This window comes from Dermacentor andersoni, chromosome 2 (assembly GCF_023375885.2).
Source record: "Dermacentor andersoni chromosome 2, qqDerAnde1_hic_scaffold, whole genome shotgun sequence".
Taxonomy (NCBI): Eukaryota; Metazoa; Arthropoda; class Arachnida; order Ixodida; family Ixodidae; genus Dermacentor; species Dermacentor andersoni.
The window spans coordinates 84,555,435-84,575,146 of record NC_092815.1 but is presented as its reverse complement, the minus strand read 5'-3'; the positions used below and the strand labels follow the sequence as shown (position 1 = coordinate 84,575,146).

General features: G+C 41.5%; 1 protein-coding gene across 2 annotated transcripts in view; it reads right to left on the bottom strand.

Annotated features, from left to right (window-relative positions):
* LOC126541724 (lysosomal dipeptide transporter MFSD1-like) overlaps positions 1 to 15,710 on the bottom strand; it is a 36,117-nt gene extending 20,407 nt beyond the window's left edge. The window contains exons 1-8 of one of the 2 annotated variants that reach the window (XM_050188630.3): positions 15,448 to 15,710; positions 14,361 to 14,569; positions 11,440 to 11,507; positions 10,102 to 10,210; positions 7,585 to 7,681; positions 5,247 to 5,345; positions 1,372 to 1,483; positions 651 to 707 (exon numbers count right to left, since the gene is read on the bottom strand). In XM_050188630.3, the coding sequence (XP_050044587.1) occupies positions 651 to 707; positions 1,372 to 1,483; positions 5,247 to 5,345; positions 7,585 to 7,681; positions 10,102 to 10,210; positions 11,440 to 11,507; positions 14,361 to 14,569; positions 15,448 to 15,616 (920 nt within the window). In that variant the 5' untranslated portion in view covers positions 15,617 to 15,710. Of the gene's footprint in view, positions 1 to 650; positions 708 to 1,371; positions 1,484 to 5,246; positions 5,346 to 7,584; positions 7,682 to 10,101; positions 10,211 to 11,439; positions 11,508 to 14,360; positions 14,570 to 15,245; positions 15,268 to 15,447 lie in introns of those variants that run through there. The other variant, XM_055076882.1, reaches the window with a different exon arrangement.
* Positions 15,711 to 19,712: the final 4,002 nt, after the last annotated feature.

The window sequence follows — 19,712 nt, the reverse complement described above, 5'->3', positions numbered from 1 at the left end:
AACGAATATTTCTTGTCTTTTGAGGTTCTGTTAAGAAAAGCTGCATTGTACATAATTCTTAAGGCCTCAAAAGGTCAGACTTGGCAATATTTTTGTGGCCATGTTGCACTCATGAAAATGCAGCCAAAATAAGTTTGCAGATGGTACCTATAATAATTGTAGGCTTCAAGAAGTTCCTTAAATTAAGGCAGAAATGAGATGGCAAAAACTTATTGTAAACAATAACTCCAGCAGTCTCTGAACTCACTGACGTCTCTGTCCTTGCTTTCATAATTTTAAAGCAGAGTGCGAGAAGCTCACAAATGATGCACATGTGCATAGGTCTTGCTATTCAGGCTCACCCCTTAGTGAATCAGCCATCTCGAGTCCATGTAAACAATGCTAACTTTAAATACTGAATCATTTCATGGCAGTCACACAGCTAAAGTGGCGTACTGAGTCATGGCCAAGGATACTGTGCATGAAACACCTGTCGTAACAGACACACCAATACCCAAGAGCCTGTCAAAATAGTCTACTGCTGGTCCAAGTGTAACAATTAAGTACAAAATAGGAATTGACCTCTGTGACAAGCACCTTCCTTGCAACCATACAGAAAATAAAGCTCACATCCATGCAAGAGTAAAACAGCACATTCTAAGCCAACTCACCTATCAACTGAGTTTGCTGCAACGGCAGAGTACTGGTACTTTCTCTGAAAGAAGACCCTGTTGGGAAAAAATAATGCTGATGGTAAATGCCCAGTTTTTTTATATAGATGCTGTTCTGTGATCTCACTTACACCAAGCATCTGCCTTACTGAACACCTATTGACCAATCAGAAAGGAGTGTTTGGAAAGCGCAGTTGTGTCAGTATACTTTTATACTTTTGCAAGGCTAGGTTTTCAACATCCATGACTACTTATATTTCTACCTATTCTCTACAACTCCTCCTTTAGCAACTAGAGAGAAATGCACTCGACACAAGTCATAGTGAAATGCCAATACAAGGCAGAATAGTGGCTTTTCAGAAGCAAGTAATAGAGAAATTTAGCTGAGAGTTTACAGTCTGCTCCGTTCAGACCGTTGTATTCTAGTAATTTGCACGCAGCTGCTTAGCTGGAACTTCAGTGGAAAGCTAGAATGCTTCCCATCGTAGGAAGCTGGGTGAGCAGAGCATCAGCGTGCACCCACTTGTCCTATTTGTCATTTTGCAATGAAGTTGGCACTGAATTGCTCACATCTCGATAAGAAGTAGTTATCAAAGATTCCAACTCAATGCAGTTCCCTGTAGTGCCCTGGCACATGAAATCTGGGTAGAACGGAGTGTAAGCAACGTTCAACTAAACCTCTGAAATGATGGAAGAGATTGCTACTCTGAATAATACTCACGTTCCCAGGCCAATGAAGGGAAATATGGTGACATAGTATGACACACAGATGAAGCACAGAAGCCAGAAGGTCTTGGGAAAGTAGCGCACATCACTCAGCTTCACCACCTCACCTGCACAAAGATCACTATTAGGCTAGCACTAGGTACTAACAAATGTTATGTATGCTAACATCTGGCTGACAAAAACTTAAAGTACAGGTAAACAATTTAAAGGCTCACATGCTTCATTTGCTAAATATCTCTGTGCATGTGCAGACCATCAACCTTGTATTAATCATGGACAAAGACCCATGATATATTCAGGTTTCTGGAACATATAGTGAGTACTGCTATGGCTGAAAATTGGAAACGGGATCAGGTACGTGTGGAAGTGGGATACAGCAGGCAGGCATGAGCTCCTTCAAAAACCAGTTTACATCTCCCCATACGCGCTATTCAAGCTGAAGAGCCTTGAGTGAAACAGCTATCATTACAATAGTAAGGGCCCACTTCCAATTTCAGCAATCACTTCTTCGTTCTCCATATCTCTGCTCCTTTCACTAAACTTGCCAACACTTTAAATGACAAGAAGTATCCCAATAATCTTTTTTCCCATCAAGCTGGCTCCTATTATCGTGTCATATACAGCCGAACCTCGATATATTGAACAGCGCAGTGATTGCGAAATAGTTCAATATAGACAGAATTCAATATATAAATCACACAAAAAACGGGTAAAGAACTTGTACAAATCAATCAATGAACCAATCGTGTCGCAGTAAATACTCACTTGAAGCTTCACACAAAGGATTTATTTCTTTGGCTGAAAGTACTGCAGCAGTGTAGCCTGCTTCTTATTGGCAGCCACGTGCTAAACCATGGCATCCTCAACATAGTCTAAGCGATCCACAAGCAATAGGCTGATGCCTTCTATTGCACCACAGTAGCGGCGTAGAAGGGCCAAAGCAGCAACAGCCTCAACTGAAGTTGGCAGCAGGGCAACATCAGTGCTTGTGGGATCGACTTCAGCAGCATCTTTGTTTGCCCACTACTTCTGCTGCAGTCTCCATGACCATCAATCAAAGCATTTTGAAACCCTGTCAATAGCAAAGTATTAAGTGGTGTTTGCCATGGCATCTATGAGTGAGACCAGTGAATGCGCGCTGTTGCACATCTTTGTGGAAGCAAACCGCCATTCCTTGCGAGGCGCGGCAGGCACAGAGGAGGAGTCAGTGTGGCAAATGCAATGTGTCGTTGACGTTGTCGAACTAGCAAAGCTGCTGCGTGCATACGCAGCTACGTTCAAATGTCGCCCTCAGCGCAATCGACCTGTGCAGCTATAGTGTGCAGCAGTCAGGAATGCCCATCACACCACTGCTACCTCCGAGGGTGTTGCAGGAAAGCTTGCCGCCTGTCAACAGAGTGCACGTGGTGTGGGGTGGTGGAGTTCGATATATCCATTTTACGTTCAACCCCGTTAGAAATAAAAAATTAAATATGCATGTGATTTTCCAGGTGATATAGAAAGGGTTTGATATATGCAATAATTCTATATACCTGTGTTCGATATATCTAGGTTTGACTGTACCACATGGTATGCAAAGGAACTTCAAATCAGTATACAGGAAAAATTGACGTTAAGACAAATTCTATGCGACAGCCTGGTGAACTTAAGCTTAATAAGGGGGTGTAGACATGCCCAGCTTTCAGGATTACCACTATGATGTGCTGAGCGATGTCTTCTTGTGCATCACTTATTTATTTAAAAATACCCCTTTTGCAGGCCTCATCCGAGGCTATTACAATTTTGCATAGTGTGTGTGTGTATATAGATTTAAATCTTGATGCAATGAACTTCAATACTGTAATAAAATTCTCAAAATAGTGATGTGTGTTTATACACTATTTCAGTATGATGAAATTTCACTGCTGCTGTGAAGGAACACCGAGACAATAGAAACTTCTGCAATGCAGATAGTCAAATGGTTGACTGTACATGCAGCTGCTTTCAACGCACCTTTCAAATCATGCATCGCGCAACCAAGAGTGACTGCCGAAGCAAAGCAGATTTATGTTTCATATGAAGTCAGCGTGATAAGATCCTATCACGCCCTGTGTGCTGAATGCTTTAGGTGCGAGTGAAAGCTTGCGAAGGTGAGCCGAGAAGGATGGTGGCTTGATGAGTGCCATTTTCCCGTAAGAGCTAAGGGAAAGGGGCAGGGGGGAGTGAGCATGTGATGAAGCCCGTGTGAGGGCGGGAGTTGGGTGCATGTTGGCGCACACCTCCTTTTCTAGCACAGCCATGGCCACACATGGCTATCAGCATGGCTGAGTGCATACACAGCCCATGCGCCCCATTCTTGAGGTAATCTGCCGTGCTTGCAGACTGGGTGAGCTGAGATGTCTTGGCATCATGCGCATTTAGTGCTGGATGTTGTGCAATCTGTAGTTTCAGAGATGCATTGAAGCAAAAGGGAGACAAAGCATTCGTTCCCTGCTGCCAGTGCTTTTCATGATAGCACTGTCCCACTGCGAATGACACTATGGGCTGCAAGGGCGGAATGGACACGAAAACATGGCTGGCTTCGCTTCGTACTACTGATGTGAAGGCATCGTCGACATGGCATGAAACTAACTTTTGTCACCAACACCAATTCAACAGTTATTTTTATCACTGAATTTTTTTTCCAATTGCCGAACTATTCAGAACATTTTGCGGCGCCTTCCATGTAAGAAATTTCAGCAACTGTGATTGATTGAATGAAATGTAATTTAAATATAACAAAGCAAACTGCAGATTTTACTGACTTCATTATATCGAGGTTTAACTCTCTCTCTATATATATTCACAGTGAAGTAGACACGTATGAAGCGATTTATTTACGTTTCAACTGGAGTCTGGCTGAAACTTGTGTATGTGTACATATATATGAAATATACTGAAATTCACCAATGTAAGCATCATGGTTTATATTCGTGTAGGCCACGATCCGTACTTATGCCATGCTGTCACTATTTGTCATGTCACATTACTGCCAGCTGTATTACTGGCTCAATAATTACTGCAACAGGAGAGTTGAGACTAAACTTCTGTCTTGGCAGTCTTGAGCCATATGAGCAGCTTTCCAAATGGATGGTTAAAACTACTATCATGAAAAGTATAGGAGACATGTCCTCTATATTTACAGGAAGTAAGAAGACTTGTGGTCTGGAAATGTAGATGTACACATTCAGACAAAAAGTAAAGAACAAGAAATCAGGCATATGGCAAATCAGCTCAGCAGAAGCTTGCAAGCTAGAGGAAGGTTCACAAAACGAAAAAAGTTGTCATCCACACATCTGTAGCACGAAGTCACAAAGGAAAACCATACAGATTTTTTAGAAAAAAAGCTTCACAACTGAAAGACCATTTGTATGGGTCCGGGTTTGTACGTGGGACCAACGCCTTTCTCAGGCTGTCACTACACCATACAAGCTAATCAAGAGGCTAGCAGATTGCATAGCAAGGCCGAATTAATCAACAAGTGGAAGCACAGGGACACTGAATATGGCAAATCAGTTCTGCGAAAGTCCATAAGGTGGAGCACTGTCCATATTGATTTGCCATATTCAGCGTCCCTCTGCTTTGAGCTGACCAGTCATTCGGCCTCACCCTGATCCGATAGCCTCCTCATTAGTTCAAATGGTAAAACGATTGCTCGGAAAGGCATTGGTCCTGGGAGTGATCCGCTGACCAGGATGAATTTTTCTTGAACTGCAAGGCTTCCTTTCCGTGAAACCTGCATTGGTTTGCCTTTGCAGCTTCATGCTACAGTCGGGTCGATGACAATTTTTCCTTTCAAGAAATCGGGCATGGCAGTTCAGTCTGTCCTCATAGCACTACAGGAGTACGCACCAGTCATGGCATCTTCACGTCCCATAATACGTTGCGCTCTGCGGTCAAGAACAGCCAGCACGACTGCACACAGCATCGACATCACACACCAGGAGGCAGCTGAAAACAAAAGTAGAGATTGACAAGAAGAAGCATGCTGGAGGTTCACTAACCTTACAGAAGCATCAGCATGGATGATTACATATATGTAACACCACACACGCGTTCACCTCAAGAGCTTCAAGCCACAGTGAGTACCTCAGTGTCAAATGTAGAGAGTGAAGCACATTCAGACTATCTCATCATGTACTATCATGAAGAAATGAAACAAATGGAAATGAAACTTTAGCGAGTCATTACTCAAGTGTGCATTGCGACACTGACACGTAAACAGACAGTTGCTGTGTGTGTGTGTGTGTGTGTGTGTGTGTTAGACAAACTTCCTTATCAACACATATTTGCTAATGGCAATGAACAGAGAAGCATGACAGTCTACTTTCTGACTTGGAAGCTATTTGCATGTCACACTGGCCTGCAAGTACAACATGCATCTTTATAAATTCAGAAGCAACCGTGTTTGTGCAAGCATTCTGATACATTTTTATGTACTTTCAACTTCTGCTCAAAACCTTATCATAAAAATTATAACATTAAGATCTTGTTAATTTGACCTTTATTAATTCAGAAATCTGATAATTAAGAATAAGTTCACGGTCCTGGAAAGTGCATGCATTATGCATTTATGACATCAAACTCTCATTAGTTCATTTCATTTCATTTTATTACCTTAAAGGCTCCAATAAATGGAGCGTTACATAAGGGGTGGCAAGAATAAAAATACATAGTGACAATAACAGGAAGTTTTTTACATTTTCGATGAACTTCGATGGGCACATAATGACAGCAATGTTCAAATGTATTTGGCAGTGTACTAGTTGATTCAGGTCACTCCCAAAGCATGCCATGCACCAAAAGAGAGCAAAAGCAGCACAGCCTGCATTAGAATCCAAATGATACAATGTGGCAAAGACCACATTGCCATTGTCACCAGCAGGAACCATACAAGATTGACATAAACGCCTAGCAGGCTTTGCACCTTTTTGTTTAGAAGAACCAAGTTGCGCATTCGAAAAAGACAACCACAGGAAAAGGCAACGGAGATGGAAAGAGCGCAAACTGTTGGTAGTTTGCACTTTTTCCATCTCTGTCGCCTTTTCCTGTGGTTGTCTTTTTTGAATGCACAACTTGGTTCTTCAAAGCAATGCACCAACTAGCCTAGCAAGAAGTTCTTCTAAAGCACCCTTTTATTTTTGCATTTATCACCATGCATGAAATTGCATTGACCACTGCCATTAGGACTGTGTGGTCACCATTTGTGTTCTCGACAAGAGCAACCACAAGTTCATCTACAGTGGTGGCGTCAAATTTGCCAGTACCATAGGATAGTATGATTAGTTACCAGCCAGCTCACTGATGACAGAATAATGGGAATGTGTTACACTGATGATCAAGACACTTGTCTCGCGCCACTGCAAGTGCTTATCAGTCACGAGATGCAGCAGCAGGATTGCTCTGCACACTTCATCGATTCCAACTTCTCTCGTTTTGCAAGTGTTTCACAAATGAAGAAAGCATTAGACCACTCCTTGTGATGTGGCATCACTATCATCTACATCTTTCGTAAAATCTATTATAGTAGCCCAAGTGAAAAACAAATCCTTTTTAGTTTCCCTGCTTCATCTCGCCAAGAATTGACCACCAGCTAAACGTCAGTGTACCAAGGTACTCAACAAAACAGCTCTACACTTCAGTCGTGCAAAGATGCAGCTTGGAACAGAACCACCTGCTGTCCTCCATCGTCTCGATCACAAACCCTTCATTGTTCAAATCATAATTATGTGATGACCCGTTATAACTTGTTCTGCCCCTTTCTCTCCAGTGCCGAAAGGCATTGAGAGTAAATAAATGAAATGGTGAGAATTGCAGCTTCCTGGTAGATTTTGTTCAAGATGCAAACAAGCGTTCAGTAAATAAATAAGGGCATCTCGATGTAGTTAAGCGTGTTTGTTTTCTTGATACAGTCAATAATTCTACATTCGGTTAATTTTGACATCTTTTTTCCAGTCCTGTGAAGGGCAAATTAAAGAGATTTTACGGTAGACATTTTATTAACCTGTATCCATTACCACACTGCGTGGCAAAGAAAGAAGAAGGAATGGTAGTGCCTCTGTGTGATAAGCAGTGTGTATACACTATTGTCAAGCATAAGTAATGAGGCAGCGGCAACAGCCAGAGGAGCCACCATTCATCACTCTGCCTAAGAAAGCAAAAGCGTTCAGCAGTCCATTCACTCACTCACCAATGAGGAGTGCTACTCCCAACCCTGTGACACCGGGGTACAACTTGGCCACAGCTGCGTACAGGAATGGCATGGTCATAAAGTTGGCTGTACTTCCCTGCAAACAGAATACTCGGGTAAACAAGTGGCAGCAAACATTTCCACAAGTAGGGAATGCTGTGCCTCAATGTATTACTATATGGTTGGTGCTCTTCCAAACCATCCACAAAGAAATCCCAAAAATCTGTCTCATCAAATGTTCAGTGAATGAAAGTACACTCCAACCTATGGGATATTAAACAAATTACCCCAAAATGGTCAGCTAGTAAGACTAATACTCTGGTAACATGGGCATACTAAAGGTCCTTTGAAGTTAAGGAGCACAGAGCTTTCACAAGAACATTACTTCAAGAGATATGTGTCAATGCTATACGGTCTCCAGATGGTCACTGCAGAAGCTTTTAACAAAAACAGCAACATATTCTAAAACACAAAAGTGACGAGGGACGAAATAAGCTAAAGATGCGCAGAAGGAAAATGAGGACACTTTGATGCGTAGCAGCCAGTTACCTACGTGCACACTGTGCCCATATTGCATCGATTCCGCGGTTGGCGATGGCAGGTGTGCCGGCCCTGCTGTACCGGCATGTTTGTGACCGAGATTGCGGGTGTCATAAAAGCGTTTAGGGCTTAGAAATTTCTACAATACAGTGAAACTTCGTTTTAATTGCTAAAAATTGAACTTCTGTTTTTATACCGAATATTTTTTCTTTCAGACACCCTCTAGGCCGAAGAGCATTCCCTTTAAATTTTAAAGGACGAACGTGGGCTCCCTTGATTTAAAATTCCCTTCAGCTAGGCCTCCTTTGATGCGCCCATCAGACAGTGCACACCTTCCCTTGAGGTAAAGGTTCTTTGGTTCAAAGGACTTTGAAAGTGCCCATGTGACTGGGGTATAGGAGTTCACTTTAAAGGAGCCTACACAATACTATTTGCTATTTTGTGCCTAGACTCATTTAATGGTGGAGGATAATTAAAGAGACTACACAGGAACATTATGGTGTCAGTAAATTAAGCTTCTGCAATAGCACTAAGAAAATGACACAAAAATTAAAGGTTGGTGGTGACACTGTCCCAAAATTTCTCCACCAGCTCACCATGGTGTTATGGAGTACCATGACAATTTATACTTGGGTCGAGTAAACTGTTTTATCAGAAAGGAAAGACTAAACTGCATTCTAAAGGAACCAAACACTCAACCTAGCAAGTTTCAAGTACCCTTCCTGCAGTAAACCAGCTCATGAAGAATAGAAAGAAACACTGAAATTTGCGATGCCATACTGACACTAGCACAGGTTTTAGTGCAAAATTAATACGAGAGCTTGACCTTCATTTTCTTCAGCATTAAAAAATTTTCTTCTGCCAGATGAGTGAAAAAAAGATTTCAAAAGTTAAGAAATTTCATTCTGGGGTTTTACGTGACAACTGCACGACCTGATTATGAGGCACGCTGTAGTGATGGCTCTACATAAATTTTGATCACCTGGGGTTCTTCAACATGCACACAAGTCCAAGCACATGGGTACCATTGACCATCACCCCTATCGAAATGTTGAAATAGAAATCTCAACCCCATGCATAGCAGCACAACGCTGTGACACTGCACCACCACACTGGGTCAGAAATGGAGTTCTCGAAAGATAATTTACCGGACTAAACAGATTCAGAATTGCTCTTTAGTGACCCTCCAAAGTGTAATATTTATATGTTAATGAGAGTTACTTAGCCGATTTAGGAGTATGGCTTAAACCTATGCGGTCATGCTGGTGACAAACTATTTTTTTATGTTATGGACCCCATACAAGAAGAGCACTTGTATGAACAGACATGCCGCAAGTCAGCTAGTTAATAAAATTTCCCTAATTTCCGAGGCTATTGTATGGTTAACAATCACCGACCAGCATCATATTGCGGCTTGCGAGTGATCAGCACAGGAACCACCTTCTCTAGGGTGCTTATCGTCGCTTACTTCTTCAGTGCTCTTATCTGAGCATTGGCATATCCAATGAAGCCGCTAAATGCAAATTAATAGCTTACTGTAGAGTACTGAGACAACTCATAGGTATATGGGGTGGTAGAGAGAAGGCAGCACTATAATATAAATTTAGCCAGGAAGACCACAGAAAAAAACAGTCGAATAATACAAGAAAATGTATTCAATACACAGCAGGCTAACCTGCAATGCTGAATGAGAAATGTAAAAAAAAAAAAAAAACACTAATATTACCATTTGTATTAGGTATTACCAGGGAAGCTGCCTTTCGGCTGTGTTTTTATGCTTTCCATAGTACTTACCAAGGCGCCTGCTACTGCACAGGCATTGTGCCAAGAAAAAGCGACACATACGTGCAAGATGAATGTCTCTTCTGTTGATGAGTCATACACACTACGTGAGGATGCTGAAGGCTATGTTGCAACAAACAGCACAATCATCGTCATAACAGTGAAATTCCAAACATGTTTAAGTGGGTCACTAACCAGCCTGGAGATGCTCAGCTGGAGGCCAAACACAGTGTTCAGCTCCTTGTCTTTAAACCAGGCCACCGAGTAGGTGTTCTGGGCGACAGCCAGAGATTCACCTCCAACCCTGCAAAGATAAAAGCTCTAAATAGAACAAAAATAATCTACGGAATTCTTATGGCCTTGAACTTGATTACTGCAACTGCAGTAAGTGTGCTGCTTACCTTAAAGGGACACTAAATAGAAAAATTATTTGAGCTGTGTTAGTAAATTACCCTTCTACAATGCCAAAAATGTTTGGTAAGCATTTTTGGCGAGATGCTTGGTAAGTCAGAAAAGACAAAAATGAAAGACGAGTGGCGATATCACTTCTATGTTATCAAAACCACGATATCATTATCATGATATCATTATGAGGCGTGCTGTAGTGGGGGGCTACGGATTAATTTTGACCACCTGTAGATCTTTAACGTACACCCAAAACACCGCACTTGAGGGTTTTTGCATTTTACCCCCACCAAAGTGCAGCCACTGCAGCCGGGATTTGATCCCGTGCCCTCTGTCTCAGCTGCGCAACACCAAAGCTACTGCATCACCACAGCAGGTTATCGTGACATCACAGATTTTGACACTGTTTGCTCAGGCATAGTCACATCTATATCGGTAAAAATGAACTACATTGTATTCTAATTGAACCAAGGACAGAAGTAAGGAAGACGAAGTCTTTTACTGAATCACAATGTCCCAAGTGCGAAATAATACCTTGAAATCCGCGACATCGTTGCAGTGATAAAATGGCTTTGGAGGACTGGCACAAAATTCAAGAAATGGAACTTTCACCTTCATTTTCTCTTCGAATAGTAGTTAATGTAGGCTCAATAAATAAAGAACTAAATGAATGAATACATAAATAAACAAATAAATAAATAAACACACAAATGAATAAATAAATGGGCAGCCTATTAACATGAAATCAACGAAAGTAGAGTTGTTCAAGAATACTTTATCAATTTAAATTTGTTTAGTATTGAAGAAGGGAGTGTTATATATGAGCATTGCTTCCACTTCTCCTGACATCTATGCAACGTCTTTCAAATTAACCAACAGTTCGTGCCACCTACGTAACACGTCCTGAATTTTACACCCTAAATAAACCCAGTTCCACATCTGCTCTCAACTTTGTTGGTCTTGTGTCCAACTTGCTCCAGCAACAACACAACAGTTTTCTCTTTAAAGTTTTCTTCCCCTTAAACAGGTTTCTTAATGAACACACTAAGAAAAATGCCTTGGGGAAAGTTGGGGGTGCTTGCCAAATATAATAAAATCTGTATAAGTCAGTTCCATGCAGATACTCACCCAAAAATGAACCTTCCAAGTTGCATTAGCCAGAAACGGTTGACGAAGGCCCCCATAGCAAAGACAATCTGAAGTGAATAGTACAGCACACACACATATCAACCTGCACAACTGTTGTGGCCAATAATATGCAACAAAATGTGTTATTCTTGCACAATTGTCTAAACAAACGAATACACAGCTGAAAATAAAATGTGACGTCACATTGCACTGAAAAATTTAAAGTAGGTTTCCATGACACATAATCTTTTATATTTATGCACACCTTAGTCACCGACAAGTACATTTTACTTTTTATGAAATGCTGAGGTGGCTCAGAGGTTATGGTTTTGTGCTGCTGAACGGGAGCTTGTGAATTTGATTCCCGATCATGGTGGCTGCATTACAAAAGAAGCAGAAAGGAAAAATGCTTATGTGCGGTGCTTTCGGTGCGTGTTAGAGAACTTCAGGCCATCGAAATTATTCCAGAGCATATAACTACTGCACCTCTCATAACCCGCTTGTTGCTTTGGTACATCAAACTATCTGTCAATCAATCTGCATTTCATGAAAAGTTACCTCACTACTGTTAAGGCTTTCATAGCCATGTTATTGTGCCTGTGCTATGAAGAACTTCTGCTGAAAAATGGAATGGCTTTTGCCCAAAGTACAGATTACACACAGGCCACAGACACACACACGCACACACACACACTAGAGTAAATTGCTGTCCACCTGGCATTTTAGCTCCCATGTTTCTTACGTGCTTCCTCTTTGTGCACCTTTCCAGCACCCTCGAGCATCATCTTTTGCAATCTCACTTTCTTGACTTCCAACACGTCTCGGCAGTGCAGGCTAAACTGCAAAGTCCAGCAGGCACCTGCCTCTATTGACACTCCAAAGGCCTTAGGCGAGCTCTGTTCCTTTCCAATCAAAAACTGCCTTCTTGGCTTTTGATGAACTTGCCTCGTTGAGCATACTTTGGAGGTGTTAGTGGGATTTTTGATTAATAGAGAACTGTTTTGTAGTTATTGTTGGATGCTGCAGAAGGTGCCAAGTGTGTGTGCCTATAAAACTTGGAACTGCTCACAGAGGAACCCTCTGAAATGCATAGTTTTACACCTTCAAGCCCTAAAGCTAAGCGGACATCTTGGCACTATTTTTGGCCAGAAGAGCGTACATCAAGGTAGCAAAAGGCCACCACAATGTAATACAATGTGCTAATAAACGCTGGAGTGAAAAAGGAAGTCGGCATATTTCTTATTAGCTTTTGCAGAAGCCTGGAAGAAGTTAAAATGTAAATATTTCTTGGACGTTTATTGCGTAGTTTAAAAATCCTTTCCTTCCTGACAAAGCAGCAAATTAAATTTTTGAGTGCACTGCCACCAAAGGTCTCAAATAGCATTGCTAGTGATTTCCCATACACTTATATCTGACAAAGTTTGCGGATTAAAAGTTTTTCCCAAATTTGTCGCATGCTTTCAGAAGTAACCACTGCATGTGTGGTCCCTTCATATTTCTGGATTTATCATAAAAGTTTCAGTGGCTTTTGTAGCATGTAGGCATTGTGGGAAATGAGGCTGATAGATTTGCTCAATGCACCTTAGAATTCATACTAACAAAGAAGACTCCTAGAGATCCACAACTTGTTCTAAAACAACCCGTCGCTAGTCATTTCTGCCCCTTATGGTCACCACCTCACTAGCCCTTGCATGACATAGGGGAAGAGCAGGCCAGAGGCCTCCATGCTGCACTGCATCCGCACAGCACATACTGTGGCATGGCTATATAAGATAGACCCACTGCGTCTCCATTACGCGCAACTTGCAAGAATTTAGGTGATCTTGAACACTATTTGCTGAGTGTCCTGGACTTGTTACAGAGTGCAACTTTTTCTCTGACACACTCCAGTGTCTAGGCTCTCCACATGCTGGTGTATATGACATGGTGTTTCCTCTTAGGTTGATAAGGGGTTGAGCAGGCCAGAGGCCTCCCTGCTGCATTACCTCCACACAGGGTCAGCGCATACTACAGCATGGCTATACAAGATCAGACCAATTGCGTCTCAATTACGCGTGACTTGTAAGACTTTAGGTGATCTTGAACATTATTTATTGAAGTGTTCTGGACTTGTTACAGAGCGCAAATTTTTCTTTGATGCACTCCAGGGTCTAGGCTCTCCACATGCTCGTGTGAACGACAGGGTGTTTGCTCATGGGCACCGGACATTGTGGAAGGAGGTGTCCCGGCTCCTCCTAAAGTTTTTAGGAGATCTGAACTAAGACAGTGATTAGTAGCGGTTGACAGACTAAGTGATGAAGTTTTTTGAAAGGAAGAGCTCGGGCAGAGCAATTGCCAGCATGTCTTGCAGAGACAGATTTGCCTACAGTCTACAACATCCTTCTCCTCCTCTTCTATCTTTTTATTCCGCCACAAAATAGGGTTTAAAAATCAGTAGACTGTTAATCAGTAGACTGTTTCTTGAAATGTGGGTCAACATCAGCCTATTCTAGGTCCGCGGCAGGATGAAGGCCTCTCCCAGTGATCTACACTTACTGCTGTCTTGAGTCAGGCAACTCCACTGTAAGCCTGCAAATTTGCCAATTTTATCACATCACCTATTACGCCACCATCCTTCAATGCGTCTCCATTCCATGAATGCCCATTATCTTAGTTTAAAAGACCAACGGTACACATTGTGTGACATGTTCAACTCCTACTCTAGCTTCAAATCTCGCCTGTGGTTTTGTCTACCTGCATTTGCTTTGGAATCCATATGGATGTTTTTCTGTCGCCTAAGTTGTGCTTATAACTACCCATTCTATTATTGGCTGTCCAGTTCATAGCATCCTCCTGAGGTTCCTAGTTATTTTAATTTCGGCTCCACAGGTTAGCATTTGAACCACATTCAAACAGAACATGTAAAAATTGGCAAAGGTTACCTGGCCCACGATGATAATGAATGAGAAGAGGAAGGCACCAAGGCGGATGCCAAAGACTCGGTCGATGAGGAAGCCTCCAGCAAAGCAGAGGACTGTGTTTGGCCAGGAGTACCATGAGTATAGGCTGCTAAAGTCTGCTGCTTTTATTGACATTACATTTTCTATTTGGCTCTGTAAGGCACCAGGGTTGTCGAAGCAGTAGTAGCTACCTATGCACATGCAGAAAGAGAAAAATATACAGTCGATTGGCAGAATAGGGGGCAGGCAATAAATACAGTAAGGTCAAGCTCTGAATAACTTCATATGCAAAGATAATTATTACATCTTAAACCAGACATAGCAGAAACAGCATAAATGCTACCATATCTTGCCACATTTAGGAGCACCAGTAAAAGAAGACTTTATAATAGACCTATATGAGTCAACCAACGAGAGGCTACACATCATAGCAACCACCAATTGTCTACGTGTGCAGATACGATAAAGAAACAAAGGAAGGCTTTCCGAAGATAAGATTTCGGGCGAGAAATCTCTGCATTCTATGGCGTACGACCGCTCCACTTTCAATTTTTCCTAGGAACCCTGTGCAGGCGTTGGCGGATGTTATGAACACGAGACAAATGAACTCATTTTATTCAATGTAACGACCACTTTAGCTTGCAGGTGCTAACTGACCTCTGGTTTACCTGATAGCGTGTTTTTGTGTGCGCAGCTGTGATATATAAAGCGGCTCGCGACTTACACAACACCAATGAGACCTTGCCGCACAGTCAAACATGGACGATAATAAAGAGCTAGAGCATGCCAATCTGGCTACACAACTGTCCAAGTGAGATAGAGAGGATTAACCGAAAATATTGCTGCAATAAGCACAACGAAAGTTACCAGTCATGTCAGCTTCGAAGTTTCCCGTCCAGTGTCAAGCCTCGTTGTACGCACGACATATTTTCGCATTATAACAGTCTTTAAAGGCGGTGGTTGCTGCCTCCGTATGGAAGCACTCATTGAGTTTTTAAATGATACGGGGGTCGATGCACAGGCACTTGTTTCAGTGAGCCCGCAATCAACGAAAACAAAGTAAGCTCACCGAATGCTAGGAAACATAGGAAGAATAGTACAATAAGGCGATGTGCCCTCGTAGTCGGGTCGCAAAAGACGCTGGCGCAGTTTCCGAGCCTGCGCACGACGACGTCATCTTGTTCTCCTTCGACGCCTTGGTCTGAAGGCACTAGACCTGCTGTGTCCGTCTCAGTCATCCTCGCGCAGAAACACCTCTCACGCACTCACGTGCTTCCGCTCGCGAGCGCTCAGCTGTCACCAACACCCCTCGCGTGCCTCCTCATAGAATAGCCTCCTTTCCACCCCTCTTCATCCGGAAAAGAGAGAGGCCATTACCTATTACCGGATATGATGCCATAAGGAAAACTCTAGTGAACTAGTTACCTATAGGGAGATATTTAATTGAAATTCTGACCTAACAGCCACAAAGCTTTAGACATCGTGCGCTTACACTAGTTTGGTTCATTTAGTCTATTCTAATTCACCATCAGATATGTTGAGCAACTCTGTAGCGCGGCAATTTTGAATTTATTTTTCCGTCGTAGTATTTATAAGCGCGCTAACAATGCTATTAAGGATGTTTTAGGTTACAAACCTGCACAGTGGTCTACGAAAGGTGTGGTATCGGAGGGACCCGGATCATTTTAGCACTCTTCACTCATTAGGATGCGACTGGCAGTCATGCTCAGTAACAGAACGCCATATCCACTGAGCTACCACGAATGAAAGAGCCGGTCTCTCCGCTAAATACGGCATAACACGTTGTTATGTCTTGTATAAAAACTCATGAATGAACGAGACGAACATATACGTGATAATGAACGTCACATTGTGAATCCGTAGTTCTCGCAAATGCATGGCTCTAGGCACTAAGTTAGCAAAAGGTTACGCTTTGACTATTAAATGGCTTCAATTCTGCAGTTACAATATGGCGCATAAAATCATTGGTTGACAGGTTAAATAATTAGTGGTAATAGCGGGATTCGTTATTATTATGCAAATTATGATGTCTGCCACTGCCATGAAGCTTGGGCAGCAAAAGTTATGTTGTCTTCAATCCCCTAGATTCAGACTTGTCGCAGAGGACTAGCTGCAGAGTTCCCAGCTAAAATATGCACCAATTAAGGAAAAGAAGAAGAAATTTAAACACACTGTGCGTATGGAACCAGATGAATGTTGGTCACAACTACCTGGAGAAGCCTTCAGTATTTCTTAAAATAACTATAGTAGTAAGTCCTAGATTAACTATTTAATGATGAACCTTACGGCTAGCATGCCAATGCCGCGGTTTTGGGGCACATTTGAAAATATCAGTGTCTGTTGTTTGCAGCGCGCTATTTTTAGTGTACCTTCTCTCTTTTTTCCCACCCCTTCCCTTTCTAGGTAAAAGAAAGCATGCGAAAATAAAAAAAGAGAGAGAGAAAAAAAAAGGAACAAGAACGAAAAAGCCAATGCGACCTTTAGCTTGTGCAACAAAACAAAACTGCTTTAAAACACAAATTCTGCCCGTAAAATGGCCCGCTTCGCTCGTAATAAGACATATGTCGCCTTTCCTGCCTTATTTCCTGCCGGTAAAAAAAATCATGGAAGCCGTGGATAACCCCCGAATTGCTAAAACGAATTAATTATAAAAATGCGCTCTATCACAAGTTCGTCAAGACTAAGGATCCAAGTATATTAAAGGAATACAAGTCGTATAGAAACAAGCTAAATAAGGAACTAAAATTGCATAGGAAGTCCTATTTTCATGCAGAATTCGAGGGTTGTTTGAACAAACCTGATACCTTATGGAAAAAGTTAAATGATGTCTTAAATCGTCGAAAATCAGCTCCGCGAATACAAACTCTAATACTTCGTGGAAACGAAGTATCGGGAAGTGCTCTTGCAAATGTTTTTTAATGATTACCTTGTAAACTTTTCTGGTGGTAGTGCGTCGTCTGATATTAGTGAATTTATGCCAAACAGAAATTCATCTTCACTCTTTCTTCACCCCTTTACTGAGCACGAGGTGACATCAGTTTTCCTTTCACTAAGAAATAGCTCAAGTTGCGATGCAGAAGGCATGCAGGTTCGCCCTATCAAGTATGTGCTTAATATCATTTCCCCGTACATTACCTATATTATTAATCTTTGTCAAGCGCTATCTTTCCTAAACGGATGCAAATAGCCAGAGTGTCGGTATTGTTCAAGAAAGGTGACGTTAATGATACTAAAAATTACAGACCCATTTCTATATTACCTGTTTTTTCAAACTGTCTAGAAAAGCTAATACTAATGCAGGTTTCGAAGTTTTTTGACAAGCACAGCCTAATTTCTCCAGCGCAGTTTGGATTTAGAAAACGACGGTCTACAGAATTAGCACTACTCCATCAAAAAGAATTTATTTTATCGCAATTTGAAATAAAGAACATTGTCCTTGGTATTTATATTGATTTTACTAAAGCATTTGATTGCATACTTCACTCAGTTCTACTTGATAAGCTTGAAACCTACGGTATTCGAGGGCACTGTGGAAGCCTTATAAAATCTTACCTTGATAATCGCTATCAATATGTTGAAATAAACAATAGCCGCTCAAATTTGAAACATATCACCAGAGGCGTTCCTCAGGGTAGTATTCTTGGCCCGTTCCTGTTTATCGTATATCTAAATGACTTAGTAAATATCTATAAAGATGCGAAATACGTAATGTACGCAGACGATGCCAGTATATTTTTTTCATCACCTGACTCTAGTAGCCTTGAGAATAAAGCTAACACTGCTCTGAAAATTCTTCATGTATGGTCAAAACAAAACTGTCTACAAATCAATATAAACAAAACAAAAGCAATAATCTTTAGGCCCAAATCTAAGCAAATAATCAGTTCCATCAACCTTGTTTATGACGATGTAAACATAGAAATTGTAGATAGTCTTAAAATACTTCGAGTTATTTTCACACAAAATATGCTTTGGGACATGCACATAGAATCAATATTGGGCAAATTATCTCGTGTAGTTGGCATGATGGTGCGGCTGAGACCTCTTTTACCTTACAGACTCAGGGTTCTTGTCGATAACACCCTATTTTTTTCTACACTTTATTACTGTCTGCTCGTGTGGGGTACCACATCAGGTACGAATCTAGAAAAGATACATATACTTCAGAAAAAATTTTTGCGAGTACTATTTAACCTGCCTTACAATGTCCACACATCAGACTTATTTGCGAAAGCAAATATAATACCCGTGTTTAACCTTTATAATTACAAGTTAAGTCAAGTTTTCAAACGGGAGATAAAAGAGAACTTAAAGTTTCTTCATGAGTTATCTAATCTCACCAGAAGCACACATTCTTACATCACAAGGTGTACGGAACAGTGGAAGGTGGTCACTCCGCGTGCCAATTATTCTACACAAGAGATATCATACATACTACCAACACTTTTAAATTTGTTTCTGAAATCAAGTCTTGATAACTGATATAACTGATGTACGAGCTTTACTTGAACATTTTGTCACTCAATCTTTCTTAAATAATTGAAGAGCGTTTTTCAGGTAATTTGTGCTGTTGCGTTTATTTTTTGTGCATATTTCACATGTAGTCAATTGCTATGTATATATATCTCCTGTTCAATCGCTGTTTACCCTGTAAAGGAGGCTGCGGGCTCTAGTCAAGTCGCTTGCCTCTAAAGCAACTTTTACCCGCAGTCTCCTCCATCACTGATGGAAATAAAGAAGTTATTATTATTATTATTATTATTATTATTATTATTATTATTATTATTATTTCGTAGAAGTGGCCGCTATATACACTGGTCTTGCGGTTCAGGTTAGCTCGTTAAATCGATAGCTTGTGCCGCGGTAGGGTAGCCACGGTTCCTGATAACTTGGCTTTCACAGATTGCTTGTCGCTCCCACAAACAGTCTGCTGCTCAGGATGGACGTGAGGTTCGTGAAGCAAGAATATGGTGGCCTTATCAAGGGCGCCATAACGTAAAGCTATTCCAAAGTTTTCTATTCCATTCTGCAATCAGCTTTCCGCGATTGGTCAAAAACTTTTTTGGACCACACCCACTTCGCCTGTCTGTCACGTGACGTCACGAAAACCACGATAGCTCTCCATCTGATATGACGTGTACACACTGATTATGTATGATTGGACCGAACAAAAGAAAAAATAATTATCTTTGATTCGATGCCTTTTCGCCAGTACACCTCGGCTATAAGTCAAAAGATTTAGTGCTGCACGCACTTCACCTGCCTGTCACGCGACGTCACAAAACCGCGAAAACTCACCGCGTCAAAGTGACG